Source organism: Pseudoliparis swirei, chromosome 13, assembly GCF_029220125.1.
Source record: "Pseudoliparis swirei isolate HS2019 ecotype Mariana Trench chromosome 13, NWPU_hadal_v1, whole genome shotgun sequence".
Taxonomy (NCBI): domain Eukaryota; kingdom Metazoa; phylum Chordata; class Actinopteri; order Perciformes; family Liparidae; genus Pseudoliparis; species Pseudoliparis swirei.
Genome location: NC_079400.1, coordinates 4,939,061 through 4,957,533, shown reverse-complemented (window position 1 = coordinate 4,957,533; position 18,473 = coordinate 4,939,061). Strand labels below are relative to the sequence as shown.

General features: G+C 40.8%; 2 protein-coding genes across 3 annotated transcripts; both read right to left on the bottom strand.

Annotated features, from left to right (window-relative positions):
* Positions 1 to 5,137: 5,137 nt before the first annotated feature.
* On the bottom strand, positions 5,138 to 10,226 carry dcakd (dephospho-CoA kinase domain containing). The gene is made up of 5 exons (XM_056429779.1): positions 9,682 to 10,226; positions 8,228 to 8,339; positions 7,538 to 7,741; positions 6,745 to 6,832; positions 5,138 to 6,510 (listed from the first exon to the last, which is right to left on the bottom strand). Exons 2-5 carry the CDS (start codon positions 8,337 to 8,339, stop codon positions 6,225 to 6,227), a joined length of 690 nt encoding a protein of 229 aa, XP_056285754.1. The 5' UTR covers positions 9,682 to 10,226; the 3' UTR covers positions 5,138 to 6,224.
* A 49-nt stretch (positions 10,227 to 10,275) lies between these two features.
* On the bottom strand, positions 10,276 to 12,978 carry pus3 (pseudouridylate synthase 3). 2 transcript variants are annotated; one of them, XM_056429964.1, is made up of 7 exons: positions 12,795 to 12,978; positions 12,087 to 12,498; positions 11,679 to 11,953; positions 11,424 to 11,607; positions 11,182 to 11,291; positions 10,889 to 11,061; positions 10,276 to 10,566 (listed from the first exon to the last, which is right to left on the bottom strand). In XM_056429964.1, exons 2-7 carry the CDS (start codon positions 12,492 to 12,494, stop codon positions 10,283 to 10,285), a joined length of 1,434 nt encoding a protein of 477 aa, XP_056285939.1. In that variant the 5' UTR covers positions 12,495 to 12,498; positions 12,795 to 12,978; the 3' UTR covers positions 10,276 to 10,282. The 2 variants fall into 2 exon arrangements, with proteins under 2 accessions (XP_056285939.1, XP_056285940.1); XM_056429965.1 differs by having other exon boundaries at positions 12,087 to 12,495.
* Between the last annotated feature and the right edge of the window lie 5,495 nt (positions 12,979 to 18,473).

The following is an 18,473-nucleotide window of genomic DNA, read 5'->3' as shown; positions in this document are numbered from 1 at the left end:
TTTATTGATGTCACACAGGAAGCAGGGGGTAAGCCCAAAACCATCTGCGGAAGCCTTTGCGTAAAAAAACGTAGAAACATTCTCTTGGCAGCCGCCGTCTTTTGCCTGATCCTGCTAAAGTGGGTGATCCTCGCTCAAGCTATTGTGCGTGTGTGGCGGCAGAAAGCCCTCCTCGGGGGTGTTTGGTTTTGATGGTGACTTCAGTTGAACGACCCACCCGGCAGCTCTGGGGGCCGAGCTTTTAATATGTGATGAAGCAGCATCTGTACTGTATGCAGAGCTTGAACCTTTGACTCACATTTCATTTCCTGTCCTCCCTGACTTTCTTCCAGGTCCAGGGTTTGAAGGTAAGGATTCCTCCGAGACGTGCCGTGAGCTGCTTCTTGTTGACGTGAGCTTTCGTCTCTTGGATTGGGCCGTGGTGATTCTCCACCGTGCTTCTTTTCATCATGTATAAGTAGAAGGATTTGAACGATTACGTCCCTCCCGCAAACTTGTTTTAATTTCGGTGATCTCCAGCGAAGGCGAACTGAGGGGAATTTTGATTCATTCGCTCCCTCCCACCTCATAATCAATAAACTGAGATGGCTCCTGTGTGACATTTGCAGGGGCCAATTGGTGAGGCGCGAGCCTTGTCAGGCGGCTGCAGAGCGTGCTCGTGCTCGTGGCTCCGTGTGTGTGTGAGCGTTTCGGCCGGCGTACGGGTCAGCGTGTCTCTGCATGTGTCTGTCTCCATGAGACAAGAGAAGGCTCGGACAGAGCACCTCATCTGAAATGTCTGAAGTGACGTTAATGAGCCCTCGGTGTTGTTATCTTTAGCATCCCCACTTACCTCACCAGGGGAGATCCAAAGACAGATGCTTTAATTGTCAAGCTAAATAGCCCTTCTTGCTCGTGTACCACACTTCCTCCCAACGACCGCTCAGCCTGCACACACTTACACGCGCCAGTGGTTTTACTCGTGTGCACGGCCACCGAAGATGTTTTCTTAGATTTTAACACAAGAGAAATCTCTACCTGGCAGCACAAATAGACTCCCATGTACTAATTCAGTTATTACCTTCGCATTGAAAATGCGGAAGGTTATGTTTTGATCGCCGTGTATTTATTTATTTATTCATTTATTTGTATGCGTGTTATTCGCATAACACAAAAAGTATTAAACCGAATCGCATGAAATTCGATGGGTTGATTAGTTATTATCCGGGGACCATTTGATTAGATTTTGGGATCAATCGGGTCAAAGGTGAAGGTCATGAAAAGGTCAACATCTTCTTTTTACCATAGCACGGTCAATTTGTATCCAATTGGCATGCAACTAATGCCAAAATGTTCATAATTCAATGCCCAATCTTGTGATATGCGAAGGTATGCGCTCTACCGAGTGCCCGTTCTAGTTACTTTCGCATTGAAAATGCGGAAGGTTATGTTTTGATCGCCGTGTATTTGTATGCGTGCGTTTTATTCGCATAAGTCAAAAAGTATTAATCCGAATCGCATGAAATTTGGTGGGATGATTGGTTATTATCCGCGGACCATTTGATTAGATTTTGGGATCGATTGGGTCAAAGGTCAAGGTCAAGGTCCTGAAAAGGTCAAAATCTTCTTTTTACCATAGCGTGGTCAATTTCTATCCAATCGGCATGCAACTAATGCCAAAATATTCATAATTCAATCCCCAATCTTGTGATATGCGAAGGTATGCGCTCTACCGAGTGCCCATTCTAGTTCCTTATTGAATGCTGTAAGACAAACAATTTATGCATGTTGCTCATAGTCGTTATGAAGGTTGTGCTAACAGAAGATCTAGTATCTGACAAAAAGTGCTTTAGAGATATTTTAGTAGTTAAAGTGGAGCACCCTGACCGGCTCTCATGTAGCTAAACAACAAAAAACACAAAAAACACAAAATACACAAACTACACAAACTACACAAACTACACGTGGTTTCTGAGGCTGTATATTAGATTTCACATCAACGTTCCAGTTTTGTGAGCCAACCTTCGAGCGTCAGAAAGCAACTGGTTCAAGAAGTTGGCTGATTAAAGCAAATTGGGAGTTAAAGGTATTTTATCGAGTGTTATGGAGCGTTTGATTTGATCTTCTTCAAGAGAGGATGCCTGTTGTGTTTGTCTCATGCACAGTGACACACACACAGGTGCACGCCCAGCAGTGACAGGCCACACACACACACACACACACACTCCTGCTAATGGTTTCACATTACTCCACTAATCCACAGGTGGCTGCAACTCGCTAAATTATGCAGCAACGTGGCAACAAAGGGAGGGAGAGGGAAGACTGCAGGGGACTCCTCTGGTTGCAAAAATAATTCTGCAATAAATCCAGACTTGAAAACGGCAGAACGCGAACCGACGGGTGACGTGCAGGTCCACTTCTTTTTGACAGTCTATGCTGTTGGCTTAAACAACGCAGACTTTTTTATTCATAATAAAACGTCTTCTTAAGGAAGGAAATGAATGCATGCATCCCAATTGTGAGAGTTTCATTTGTGGTCCAATTATTGTGACCCCTTTATTGTGTCACTTGTGAGACAAGCATGCAAGCGCAAAATCCTCCCCCTTTTATTACAGTAGCACATGCATCCTCCACGTTCTCCGACCGTCGTCATGCTCGATGTGGGGACTGTCCGGCGTGTCAGTGACTCAATACCAACGGCCTTGTTTCCTTATGGCCTTGTTCCCTCATGGCCTTGTTCCCTGACTGAGCCGGGGCTAACGCGCAGGGACAGGCTGAGTCATGTGGCCGGGGACGCTCCGCTGGCGTGCCGCCTGTCTCTTCACCTCACTGCAGTCTGGTGGATGCGGCCTGACAACGGGCTACGGAGGCGCTGCATGCGCCTCTTTCTTCAGCATGACACAAGAGGTCAGAGGTCAAGAACACTGAAGTCGTGACGGTCGCTCGGGCCACTTCCTTCTCCCCGTTGGTGTGAGAGCGGGCACGCTACCAGTGGCCTCGCGGGTTCTTCATCATTGCTCTTCTCGTTCATGTGTGCTTCATCACAGAAGTGGTCCTGATGAATAGATATTGAAGAGATTCAAAGGACGAATCCATCCTCAGCATAAAGCCTTTCAATCTCATTTAAAAGAAAATAGTCACCTCAAAAATGATTCTTTATTAGTCTATTACTCACCCCAAGCTTCAGCAGATACATTTGAAAACAGTCCAGAGTCCATGTGGAAAATCACCCCACTGGTTTATTTTATAGGTAAACATGAATTTATGATCTCAACCGCTCCAGTTTCAAGTCTTCTGTAATACAATGTGTTGTCATTTCATAGGAGATGGACCCATTTACACCACAGTCAGGCAACTATCCACCTATTCAGGTTTTCTTAATTTTCAGTCTGTTGGACTAGTCACAGTTAATAAATGTGTAATAGTGAAACTCATTACCCAGAGGAGAATTAAATTATACCTCATGCCTTAAATCCTTGTTTTAGTACTTTTATTTAAGTAACAATCTGAGCATTTCCTCCATTCAGCCATGATTAATTACATCATTTAAACCTTTACTTTTCCTTCTGTGACATCCAGATGTCTTCTATGAAAAGGGACCACAGAAATGTGAATACACTGACGGAGACTGACTTTGTGTGGCTAAGAAATCATCTGCTATATTTTGGGTTTGTAGCTTCCAAACAGTTCCGCTAAAGGTCCTTTACACCCACCCCTGGGGCAAAGTTAACGTACCAATAAGAATCACAAAGGTCTAAGTCGTCTCATCCTAATAATAAACACAGATAGGAGATTCCAAAAAGTGGACACAGTGCGGTGCCGGAGGCCGGCTCTCTGAACACGATGGTGAGATGATGGAAGTCTTTACCCCCTGCCATCAGGGAATGATTTGCTCTGCTCCCGTGGAGCACAATAAAGCGCTGTATCCATGCACTTTGCACAAAGTGTAACAAGGCAACTTCAGACGTTCACCTTTTAGCTTGACACCTTCAGAATTAAACCCAATTTATATTCAGACTGAGACTTCACCACCTCTCCGTGCCTGGAGCATTCACACTCGCTGGTGCAGATATAGTCTTCGTTCCCCACACGGCATCTGGCCTCTGTCTGGGTCTGAGAGAGAGAGACTGAGAGAAGGAACACTTTGGAAATCTCTCCTGAACAGCTGGCTGCTGTGATGCGCGTTGCCCTTTGAGTTAGAGCTGTCACAATGTCAGCTTTTCCAACGCACGAGTTAAGAAACTCGCAGTAAAGATGTGTATCCTTATAGCTGTAAAGATGTGTATCCTTATAGCTGTAAAGATGTGTATCCTTATATCTGTAAAGATGTGTATCCCTAGAGCAGTAAAGATGTGTATCTTTATAGCTGTGGAACATTTTATAAATACATATTTATGGTGCGCTTTGTCTCATTTTTAATCAAATTGATTCGACTTAAAACACGAGTATATGAAGGTGGAGAGAGTCTCTAACCATACCTGGAATTATTTAAGAGGTGCTGTATAACTACGGGAGAGGATGTGTGTTATTAACATGACATCAGTATTTAGATTTGAATCATCAATAAGAGGATACATTGATTCATTTTTGTATTTAAAGCCACCGAAGAATACGCCACGCTCTTCCTCCTGTTTTACGGACATGTGTTTGTCGTGTTTGGACAAAATGACATTGTGTCTGTGGCTTTGATGTATATTAAATATGTCCGCGTCGCCATGCAGCCTTGGTTCATTGCCCGCCGCCCACTGCAGCCCGAGTCACTTTGCATTAATTCTTCTGCGGCCGGACACAAACAAGTAGCAGACCAGTCGGGTTTTGACGGACCTCAGTGCCAAGATGATGTCACCACGCCTGCCCCTGGGCGAGAATTTTAGGCTTAAGTTTGAATGTGGACGAGAGCAAGGACATCACAACTGACCGTTAACACAAGCTCATTACTTTCTTCTGAAGAAGAAACTGTGTTTGAATATTTCGTTGGTTGATATCTTTCAATATTGCCGATATGATTTATAGATTTTAAAAAACAAGTTTAAATACACTTCTTCTCCGTGCAGTAAAATCCCAGCGAATGCAAAGTTGATATTTTAAGTCACAAATCTTTGCAATGACCATATGCGACCAGAAAGAAATCCCAAATGAGTTGTAATGTCCCAAAAACTTGCTTGAACAAATATTTAATGAATTCAGATTTAAAGTGACACAGAGAAACGTTCTCCAGCTTCAGCAGATACATTTGAAATCAGCCTCAATGTTAAACTGCAGGAACATCAGTCTGCACAGTAAATATGATATATAATGTTTACACATCATATATGTTTCGACAGAAAGGCCTCCAGCAATAAAACTAAGGTTTTAAAAAATTACAAACCGAGACCGTTGATACTTTAAAACAGTACTATTGCATCATTTATATTTCAGTTAAGCAGCTTGTGTTTCAAATGTTGTGTTTTAGTTACAAGTGAGTGTGCACAGAACAACTAAATCACAGACTTAGTGTTTACTGAGGGCAGCTTCAAGTGGAAAAAAACTGTGATATTATATATACATATATATCTGTTAGTACATGTAAATTCACTGTTCCCATTGAAAATGGATTGTCAAATAGTTCTGTCATACATCTTCATTTTACAGGATATTAACATACAATCATAACATGTTCTGTAGGCATCGGATCGTTCATATTGGGCATTTTATGTTTTTTTTTTTCCTATGATGAGAATTGCAACCAATTTAAAAAATATATTCGGCCCCGGAGATAGCGCTGGCATCTGGTACTTAAAATTGAGGTGGAAAATTGCAAACAAATGACAAGTACAGAAACCCCAGTGACTTCTGTACATCTACAGTTGTTCCTTCCTCCTTCACAGGGTATAAAAGGTGCAACAAAAAACATCTACAATTCTCAGTTTTGACTTTTTAAAAACATTTTTTACTGATTTTATTTCTGTGTCGACTGCTGCGCCGTAATAAAATGCTTTCTGGGGTCTGGATGCAGACTCAAAGATCTGCATCCAGACTCAAAAGTATCACCTTCGTGTTTTTAATGCCAAAATCAAGTGAGATTACACGCTAAACCACACTTGTCAGTGCATTTGGTGTCAATAATGTAAGCAAACAGAGCATGTCACACCACTGAACTGTCGTGGTGGGTGCTGGGAAACTAATCTCACAGTTAATTGCACCGGGACCTCCCGCTCGTCTCTCACCGGATCGCGGACCGAACTCTTTCCTCCTCATCGCGGCCGTTAGGACAAAAGCATCATGGCTGCGTACAGCAGGATCCCGCCCAGGCCGGTCGTGGCGGCGATAGCGATGAGCCTCACCGCGAGGAAGTCCATGGAGTCCTCCAGCTTCGTGTGCAGTTTCAGGACCTGCCGGTGGGCGTCCTCTCGGCCGCCGGAGTTCTCGATGACGTGATTGGCCATGCCGCGCTTTTCGTTCAGCGGCATCTGCGCGGCCACGCGCTGCTCGGCCTGCTCCTGGGTCAGGCCGTCCCTCTGCATCAGGCGCGAGAGCTGAGTGGCGGGGTCACTGAAAAAGGAACAGACAGCGGAGGTTATTTTTGGTGCCGTGATTAGAAAAAAAAATCCAGAGGCGGCGAGTCACGCTCACGAGGCTCACAGACGGCTGCAGAGAGGGAACCGATCACTCACTGAACTGGGCTTAATGGACACAATCAAGCTTCACAATATATAATGATTTAAAAACCAGTGGACAAAGAGTCAAAGTGAAGGAGGACATGGGGGGGGGGGGGGGGGGTCTTACCAGTAAACTACGACGGTGTGGTTGAGAAACTGAGTGAGACGTCTGGCTTCAAAGAGAAGGGGCACGTCCAGCACCACGTAGCGGTACCCTGGGGAGACAGAACAGGATGGAGGAACAGAATCAATCAGTGTCAACACATTCACACCAACATTGTGAAAATAAGGGTGACAGAATCAAGCACATTATTATTATTTTTAAACACACACAAACTGCCGCAGTTTATTTTAAAATGAATTTGAGAGATCTGGAGATGTTAAAGCATTTACGTGGCGAGTGGGAGTCACGACTGGTGCAGTAGGTTTTACTTTTATTTATTCGAAAGTGAAAGTTTGAAAGATCTACTTTTATTATATTACATGTCATTTAGCAGACGCTTTTATCCAAAACGACTTACAATAAGTGCATTTCAACCTAGAGTATAAACTAAGAACAAGAATTTTATCTCAGTTGCTTTGCCCTGCCTCATAAATGGTGGTAATATTCTCAAACATGTCGCTCGTTTTATCCTCTGTTTATTTAGTATTAGTATTGTTATTGTGTTTCGTGTTTTTATTTTGATCTTTTATTTTTATTAATGCTCTAATGATCCTGAAATGTCCCCACTGTGGGACTAATAAAGGATTATCTTATCTTATTTGGCTCGCAGATAGCAATCCGTACAGCGTTGTGAGAAACATCCTCAGACTCTAACGCTCATTGTTGCACCACAAAACAGCCGTGGCTCACTTTCAGGAAATGATCCTCCTTTTTCAACGTTCCCAGATACCCGAGCCAAACTACGGTCCTCCCTCACCTCTGAGAAAGTAGAGCAGGATCTCTTTGAGCATTGCTTTGTGGATCTCTGGGTGGGTGATGGAGTTCAGCAGCTTCCTCTTTTCCTCGCTGGCGAAGATGAGTTCACCCAGCTTCTGCCTGTCGATCTCTCCGTTCTCCAGAAGGATCTCCGGTCCAAAGTGGTTGACGATGCGAGAATAGGCAGGAGTGTGCGGCTCCACAACTTTTAACAAGAGAAGGAAACAACATTTGGTCTTTTTAACTCACACAACAATGCGTCAAATGAAGAAAAAAATTGTTTCTTTAGCGCAAAATATATATTGGAGGGATGATCGAAATCTATTTTTTAACAGACTCATATCTTTAGCACAATGCCGTATATTTTCTTTGACATAAACTGACACTTTTCCCCTAGTTCTGTGACCATTTTATCTTCATCACGGAGCTACATCATCCTCCCTGCAGTCAACGGAGACAGCCCTCATGATTCATGCACTCTCTTTAATCATTGGTCTTAATTAACCTCCTATAGGTCTCTTCATGTCCTTTCAGTATAATAATAATAAACATGAGTAACGTCAGTGACGCGAGCCATAGGGGTGAATCCCAAATCCCACTTCTGTGTTTATTTGAGGGTTCAGCTTGACTGGTGATTCAGCCGAGTTTGTATTAACGTTGTAAGTCGAACTAGTTTGGGGCATTCGCATACCTCTCCTGGCCACGACGTCTGCATCGATAATGGGGCACCCAAGCTCCCGCAGCATTGAAGAGACTGCGCTTTTCCCTGAGGCGATGCCTCCAGTCAGCCCCACCAGGAACATCTGGAGGCAAAGACACAGAGAGATGTCCAAGCAGGAGGAGTAACAGCACTGTAACAGTCTATGGTGACTCCAAGAGACGGAACAGAAATGTGAATGAAAATAGTAATGCTGGCATATAAAACAACTGGTAGATTGGCTAAAGCTGGATTTGTTTGTAAATGAGAGAAATGTATATATATTGCTCTTATTTACAAACAAATCCAGCTTTAACCGATATACAAGTTGTTTTTTATGGCAGCATTATTCATAAAAAATAAAAAAAGTATGATATATATATAAATATAATATATATACATATATATAAATACATATACATGTATGATATATATACACACATATATATATATACATACATATATATACACATATATACAGGACTGTCTCAGAAAATTAGAATATTGTGATAAAGTTCTTTATTTTCTGTAATGCAATTAAAAACAAAAATGTCATGCATTCTGGATTCATTACAAATCAACTGAAATATTGCAAGCCTTTTATTCTTTTAATATTGCTGATTATGGCTTACAGCTTAAGAAAACTCTAAAATCCTATCTCATAAAATTTGAATATTTCCTCAGACCAAGTACAAAAAAAAGATTTATAACAGCAAAACAAAATCAAACATTTGAAAATGTGTTTCCAGGTGTTTCGAGTTAATTAGACGATTCAAGTGATTTGTTTAATACCCTACTAGTATACTTTTTCATGATATTCTAATATTTAGAGATAGGATATTTGAGTTTTCTTAAGCTGTAAGCCATAATCAGCAATATTAAAAGAATAAAAGGCTTGCAATATTTCAGTTGATTTGTAATGAATCCAGAATGCATGACATTTTTGTTTTTTAATTGCATTACAGAAAATAAAGAACTTTATCACAATATTCTAATTTTCTGAGACAGTCCTGTATATATATATATAACGTTATAAACACATACATACGTTTCCACTTGAATTGGAAATACACAAATTAAATAAACAGGAATATACAGCAAATACACAATAGTGTCTATATTTAACTAACAAATAAATACCCAAGAAAGAGACACAAATGCCAAATATTTCCAGATTAAAAAACGTGTCATGAAGTGTACCAACACGCCCCCTGCTGGTGAGGTGTTGCGCTCCACGCAGTTCGTGTTCTCCGGTCTCAGTAAACTTAGTAAACAAGTTATTCTGGACGTGGCACCAAAATAAACAGAACAGGCTGTACAGCTTCTTGACGCTGGAATCAACTCACGTTTAAAAGAAAACACTGAAGAGAACGACGCGTTTCCAAACGCATTTAAGTTACTTTATCAGTTATCAGACTTCCTCTGAGTCGTGTTGCGTTTGCGCTCACCTCGTAATCGCGTTAACCTCCTTCAGTGACCGGAGCCTGCAGCGCGTGTCCCGTCGGGTGCGGAGCCGCAGCAGCGGCAGTAAACAACCGGGAGGACTGACAAGCTAACGTTAGCACGAGTCTTTATCAGGCCAGTCACATGCATTGGCAATGAAACGAGGTTACAGACATGTTCACTCCGGTCTATTAAGCACTCAATCAGACGAAAAGGTCGGAGACAGTCGTATTGTTATAAAAGCGCAGTCTGTAAATTTGACTTTTAACCAACTGATTGCTAATGACCTAGCTTCTGAGCTTGACGAGTGCCACCTCAAACGTCTTCCGACGTTTCGTTACATTGGTTCCGCTTCGCTCTGATTTCCCCGTTCACGACTTGAGGGACGACGATCGTGTTGAAAACCAAACTCAACGACAGACACCTTCTCCAAAACGTGTTTATTTCAATGCAAAACAAATATTTGCATAAATTAAAACGCAAACACAGTTTTATGAGAAGAAAAAAATTAATCCATGGTTTTGTTTCCTAAAATAAAACGTTAAAACAGTATTTTTAAAATCAACACTGAAAATTAAATGACAACAAAACAAATTTTTGACAGGTTCATTCTGTGAGAACATCTTCAGCTTGTTGATCTGTACTTTGTTTTGAAGATGGCATCTCTGACAGTCCAGGCAGACCGGGGGGATTGTGGGAATGTTTGGACCTTTTTCCTCTGTGCAGCGTTCCGCCTCCGTTCTCCCCTTCCTCCCGCTCCAGCCTGCCTCTTTTGACAAAATGGTTTATTCTGGACTCCAGGCTCTCGCAGCACGGACGCTCCAGAAGCGGCCGGTAGTTTCTCTGCCTGCTGCCTTCTACGAGCAAGCAGTGATTAGAGGACAGTCCACCTGTGGATAGAAGTGAAACAATTTACATTTAGTTCACATTTTGATATGTAGACTAGACTGGGACCTATAAAAGTATTGAACGCATACATCGGGATGCAACAGGTAAATTAGGTAATGCGTTAAATTGTCAAAACGTGAGAAAATATACACATACTTTTGTGTAGAGTAACACAACTAAAGGATATATTAATATAGCTATAGTCTACATGTTCTGTTGTGGATGTTCTGGTTTGACGTTAGACTCCGAAATTATTATCCCAGATCATGACATGTAAAAAAAAAGTGAAAAGTTACTCAGGATCCGTTTATTTCAACATCTCACCTCTGGCCTCCAACCCCTGGATCATCCCGTGGATGACGTGGGTCCTGACTGTGCTCTGGGTCCAGTGTTGCTGTAGCGCAGACAGGATGTGGGTCCCCTCTTCAGTCTCCTGTGTCCAGCTCAAACCTTCAAAGTGGCAGTCGTACAGCACCAGCGGGTAGTCGACTGCCATGCTAGAGACAATACAGGAGACGCAATTGTAGTTTCACTGGATGTTTGTTCCCATTATTGACAGATGTATTTTTTTTATACTTGTGTAGAATATGGAAAACATTCCTCTAGTCTAGTCAAACCTGTATTGGGGCTTCCTGGGGTTGCTCTGGACATCCAGAAGCTGATTAATTATCTCCGGGGCTTCCAATTTCTGCCCTATCAGGAGAAGCAGTGCCATCATGCATCGCACCTGCATAACGACACGGTGGGAAATTCGCTGCCGTAAGAGACTGAAAATGTCATGAATCATCAATGTCTATGCAACGGCTTCAAGTTATTGCGAAGGGAAAAAAACAACCCCGAGTGAGTTTCTCTCTCTTACCTGGTGGTAAAGGAAGCCCGGTCCTTTGATCTCAAATATGAAGAGGTCATACCGGTCGCCGCTGGAGACGAGCTGCGGCCGTGCGGGCTTCACCGAAGCCGACAAGACGGTCCTCTCAAACTGCAGGACTCCGTTGCCCACGTCCATTTTGCACAGGTTGCGAAAGTCATAAGTGCCCTCGTATCTGTCGAGCGTTAAGAGGATCTAAATTCAGAACGGGGACATCGGGGCGCAACGCTTTGTGTCTTCGCCCACCTTTTCGCAGCGTCCGTCATCAACGCCACATCCAACGATCCGCGGGGGAAATAGTACCGGTAGGTGCGTGACTGACAGTCGAAGCGTGCGCTGAAGCCCTCTGCTACCGGTGACCAGTCCAAGATCCTAATGTCCTGGGGCAGAACTCTGTTCAGCATCTTTACATACGGAAGCTCGGCGGTAACTTTATCCGTGGCACCACCGACGACGTGTTCAGGGACCGTGACGCCCAGACCGCCACAAAACTGCGTGGAGCGCAAATCAATGGTTATGACCTGTGGAGAAAAGACAGTGGTCATGAATGCAGGCCATTATATCGTTTATGCTGCTGCCTCAAAATCCCTGATGTATGTCGTCGAATCTCTCCAAGCGGTCAATAAATGACACTTTGAGTCTCGGTGAACTTACTTGGGAAAAGGCACTGACTCCTTTATCGGTGCGACCACACCGGTGGTAGTTGGAGCTCCGTCGGTCCGGAATCAAGCGGGTCTTTAGCAAAGCTTCGAAGAGCCTGGCCTCCACGGTGTTGTCCGTGTTCTCCTGGACCGCAAACCCCTGGTAGGACCATCCCAGGTAAGCCAGCCGCAGAGCCGCATGGCGCCGAGGGCTGCCATGGAAGTCAAAAGGACGCTCTTTAAACGCTCTCTTCCCCTTTTTACTGGTGCGAGGATCGGATTTACAGTCTGTGTTTTCACGAGGGGGTGTGGAGGACAGCTTCACGTCATCTCCGGCTTCACTCCTCTCCTTCAGCTGGGACTTGAGCGTCTCCAGGTCTGCCTCCAGCTCCTTTATTCGCCCGATTAAAGCCTCTGACATGCTGCTTCACAACAAATGGAGAGAAGACAACTTTAATGACTACAAGTGAGCACCCTTGTCACCTAAGAACTATGAAAGTAGACCTACTTAGCTAGCTGTTAAATAGATATTTAATGCAAAGCAACTTAAGCAGTATAGTGTGTACATTAGCTCCATTCACAGTTGATGTTAACTCAACAGCTAAGACGAGCTACACGCTACATGTGCAGCCTGTCCGCTCAGCTCGTGAGGTCTGCTACATGGCGGATAGGAAAGCAAGTGTTGGCCGGAAATAATATTGCAATTAATAAGTTACTCTACCTTTTTTTGTTTCAATGTCGCTGATAAACTTCTTGTCTGTTTCTTATTTTTTTCTTGGTTGATGGCGCACACGTTACTCTACGTGGTTTGTTCGAGTCTGACTCATTTAGAGACCGTACGCATTTCCTGAGGGGAGGTTTCCGGGAAATTTAGTTTATTTTTTTAAATTATTACATCCATGCTTGAGAACAATTTGTTTTGCGAAAGGTAGGACTTGTCCAAATAATAATGTGAATAAAGAACACAATTCCTCAAAAGATGATTTTATTTTTGTCTTGTTCAATTTAATCGGACCTCTTCAGATCTGGATAATGCTTCTTGTTCTGAACTGCTATATATATATATATATGTATATATATACATAATATGTACATGTATATATAAATATTTAAATGTATATGTATATGTATATATATATATATATATATAAGTTCTTTATTTTCTGTAATGCAATTAAAAACAAAATGTCATGCATTCTGGATTCATTACAAATCAACTGAAATATTGCAAGCCTTTTATTCTTTTAATATTGCTGATTATGGCTTACAGCTTAAGAAAACTCAAATATCCTATCTCTAAATATTAGAATATCATGAAAAAGTATACTAGTAGGGTATTAAACAAATCACTTGAATTGTCTAATTAATTCGAAACACCTGCAAGGGTTTCCTGAGCCTTGACAAACACTCAGCTGTTATAAATCTTTTTTTTTACTTGGTCTGAGGAAATAGTAAAATTTTATGAGATGTTTTCTTAAGCTGTAAGCCATAATCAGCAATATTAAAAGAATAAAAGGCTTGCAATATTTCAGTTGATTTGTAATGAATCCAGAATGCATGACATTTTGTTTTAAAATAAAGAACTTTATCACAATATTCTAATTTTCTGAGACAGTCCTGTATATATATACATTTAAATATTTATATATATATACATATATATATATATATGTATATATATACGCTCAGCAGAGTGAAACACAATATGTTCAGGCCCATGCAAAACGGTTTATTTGTAACTCACGTGCAAATTCAGCTCAAAAGAAAACCTTATCAAATGGTCGTATGTAAAAAAAATATTTGTTAAACATGCACATGAAACCAATCAGACATAAATATCACACATTTATTGAAAATATTCCCAGTAGCATGACATTTAAACATGAGACTATAACAAGCCATTATAGACCACAATACTTCCATTTGTCGGGAAGAAAGAAGCAATAAAGTGGAAGTTGTTTTCAAACACATCAGTGACGTGATCATATAAACTTTATGTTTAATCTTCATGTACAAATTTAAATAAAAAACAGATTGGAAAAGCAAATAAAATAGGGTAAATAGTGATGTGCGAAGTCGGCTGTGCTTGACCACGATGACCAGCTCATGTTTTCATAGCTTTTTGTTTTTTTGTTGAGTTGATAATGCCCCCGACGAATACTCCAACAACATAGACTGGGTAAAAAGGTTGTAAATTACTCGCAGCAAATGAACTCAAAGACGGGTCAGACACACTTTTTTTCTTTCTCTGTGAAATCAAATTAATTCTGGACTTCACCACCTGGAGCAAACAGGATGAGATAGGCTTTATTATCATTCATGCCATTACTTCTCAAATGTCTGCATTACCATTGCTTTCATGAATATTTGATTACGAAAATTGTCAGAAACTGCAGACAGATTATTTAGTAAATTACTAAATCATCCAGAGAGTTACATGTGATTTAAAAAAGAAAAATCTGCCATTTTATATATATCCGCTATATATTTACCTCTGCAACTCCAAGACAAATGCAGACATCAGATACCTAACAAAATACTTCATGTGTCATTTGTTCACAGAAATTAAATGAAATGTCCCCTAACCCTAGGAGGACAGTTTAAAGGGAGAATAAATAAGATTATAGTGATGTTTTATGATCGGCACCACAGCCTTACTTATTGTAATAGCAATGGCTCTTGTTCGCCCATCAAATCACTGGAAATGTTTCGACCTTGATCTCAGGATTTAAGTGTCTCGCCTGATTGCGGAGCAGGTAAAAGACAGTCCCTGTGATTATTTGCAGGATGATAATGATGATCATGACTTATGATATGATATGATATTCCTTTATTCTACCCACAATGGGGACATTTCAAAAATCATTATGAATTATATATTATATATTATATATATATATATAATATAATATATATTATATTATTATACTATTATATTGGATTATATATATATATATAATATATAATTCATATATAATTCATAAAGATTTTTGAAATGTCCCCATTGTGGGTAGAATAAAGGAATATCATCTTAGTGTGGGACATTTCAAAAATCATTATGAATTATATATGAATTATATATTATATTATTTATATTATATATATAATATATATTATATTATATATATATAATATAATATATATTATATTATTATATTGGATTATATATATATATATATATTATGAACTAGTTCATGAAGAAACAGAATGAGCAGCGTAAGCGTCTTCATTTAATCTGAAATAATAACATCCAACATCGCCCGAAAAACCGTCACACAGATATTTAATCAAATCTATAAGTAGACATTTACCTAAATATGGAGCATTATGTTATTTACAGAAGACACCATAGACTGGTGATTATAGAATGCCCCCAAATGGCCCAACAAAGAGACAAGGCACAGCCACCCCCACTGCAATGAGGACTATAGCGATTATAGGCAGGCTCGCTATTGTAAAAGCATCCAGCAGCGAGCAAGTCTAAAAGTAGTCAGTTTAGAGGAGGATGGTTTAGGCAGAGAGTGTTGTACTTATAATTTATCTTACAAATGTTTTATTCTTTCCCAATATTAATCCCTTTTACTGTATCTTTTGATGTTTTCTGTAAAACTTGTAATTAGCTCTCCCAGTAAATTCCACATAAGATATTTGATAAACTTACAGAAACATATCAAGAGAATAGGAATCTTTCTTCTCAGAGAAATATAGAAAGGCTGTGTCTGTCTGTGGCAGTTCAAAGCACTTGGATCCGTCTATACTGGAACTTGCTTCGGGGCTTCTTCCATCCTTTTGAGGACCAAACTCTTCCCCAGAGCTTCTCCACCAACACGAGCAGCAGCAGGAAGCCGAACCCGACTCCACCGGCTGGAAAGGGACCGAGGCCTCTGGCTGCAGCTCAATAATCATCGTTTTCACAGCGGAGTGAGTGGCTGGGATGCGTGTGACACACTGCCAGCGTCTTCCATTCTTCACATCTCTTTCTATCCATTCAAGTATTGTTCTTTGTCCATCTCCTCAGTGTTTTATCCTCCCTTTCTTCGTCTGCTTTCTCAGAGCTCAAGCCAGGGTGCATCGGGCTGTGAAGGGACCATGCTGCTTTCTAATTTCAGATATAATGTCAGAAATTAAACTCTTTTCTCTGTCCTCATTGTAGTAGAAATTAACCTTTTCAATCTCCTTGAGAGAAAACCGATGTGATGACGAAACACTTAAACGTCTTTAAGCATTTATTAAACAGAAACTTGGATTAATTCAATTGAACGACCAGAGCTTCACCCCACAAATGGTTAGGAGGTCATCCACAATTATTGATGAAATGTTTACAGCAGTTGCGCTTAAGTTCTCATAAATGCAATCCATTTAGTTATTTTTTTTAAAGTTAATTGAGCTCTGTTGCGGACTTGTTGGACCGACTTGCTCATCTCTGCAATGTGAGGAGTACAACCACAGGAGGGCCCCATTCCACTTTTTAAATGGGCATCGGGGTTGCCATTACATCCCTTTAATGGAGTGATGCAGTGTGGCATGTTTCTGGAGAAATGCATAGGAACACAATAACACAGTGACAGCACGTCTTGAAGGATTTCATGGGAAAAGGAAGTAACGTGATTACCATAGTTCTAGACTTAGAGAGAGAAGATTGTTGTTCCCACTCTTTGCTTTTCCTGTTTTGAATTCCACAAGCCTTGTTCAATTTCCTCCCGATAAGGATAATTGTCGAGGAAAGAGGGGGTTGTGGGGCTATTTTCTACGGAATATTTGCAGTCTACTTTACAATTATGACTTTCTATCGTAAAAAGGTCAGAATACTGTAACAAAAAAAAGGAAACGTTAAAAGTGACCTTATATGGCTCGTTCTAAGGAATGTGCCAAAGCTTATAGGTCCTGGACTCAGTGGGGGAGTAGCATATTTTGCAAGGGTGATGTCATGTGTTTTGATGTACTTTTATTTATTCTCCTCAGACATTTCAGATCGGCCTCATCGGTTATTTAGTTTGGATACTGCGTATTCAACGTTCCCTTTATTATCCAAGTGCAGGATCTACATTTTTCATTCATAATCATCCTGAAAAGGAATGCAATTTCACAAGTGCTCCCTGCCTGACATCAGTCTTATTTATTTCATGAACCGCATCTGTGTACACCGTGCATGTGTGAGCAACATTTGTGACTTTTCTTTATATCTGAGCGCTTAGGAGTGGACCGAGTGAGTCCGTCAGCCAGTAAACTGTTAAATGTTTCTCCATATCTCCATCAATCAACATGCTCTCAGGAGACATGTTTGTAGTTTATGTAAATGACGTGTTTCCTACCATATGGTACCGCTTACACACACCAGTCCATGTTTTTGTACATTTGTTTGGGGGGAGCTTTGAGAAGACAATATTACGCAACCACTGGTTTTGTAGCACTGTGTGTTACACAACAATCATGTGTTTCTTTTTCGAACGAATCCCCCACAAATGCATCATTTGATAATTCCACATTTCATTGCTAAAATGTAATATTCATTTGTATTTGATATCAACGCCATGTATCGATACTTGGATTTGACTTATCTGTATGTGGTGTACCTTATTTTTTGTGGCTTTATATATTATAAATATATATATATATATATATATATAATAAAGAACATCCACAAAAATATTCACTCCCATCCTCATTAACACAACATTCTCAGAAAAAACTTAACATGCATAATTATAAATAAAAAAAATCATTACATGACTATCAAAAGATAAAAAATGTAGCAGACAACTTATAATGGCTCAAGGGTCTATTGTACTGAATTGCACATGGAGGCTGGGAAACTATAAATTATTTATACTTTGAAACCAGATAAGAGAAAACCAGTCTTCACTTAACGATCATGCAACAAAAGGGAAATGAGAGCACACCTTGGAGACACACCCAGCCAGAAACCACATCTATTCATACCTCAACAGAAGTAAAAGGCATCCCATTTACAAGTGGCACTTACAGTGTGTGGTCACATGGTCCCACTTCCCCACTTTTATTCAAATCCCTGGAAATAGACGTCCCCTCGGTGATTTCTCTGCATGTTGTCTGTTGCACAGCAGCAGAGTGGATCCACACAGAAAGCTGCCCTTCAGGCTCCTCTTGATTCCTGCGGTGACTCTGGCAGTGTTGCTCAACCTGCTGGGTATTTAAAGGAACTCGGTGTTTACAGGGGGTAAAATGACTAAAAGAAGCGGACGGTGGAAATGTGTAAGTACGTTCCAGGAAGAGAAGCAGTTTTTATGACGACAACCTGCAGGTAAAAAGATGCTTTTTACACTTATTTGGAGTTTCTATTCTTAGTATTCGCCTCAGTGCGCTCTGTTTTTCATCAGACTGAATGTTTTCTCACTCGCACAATTTTCCTCACTCTCTCCCT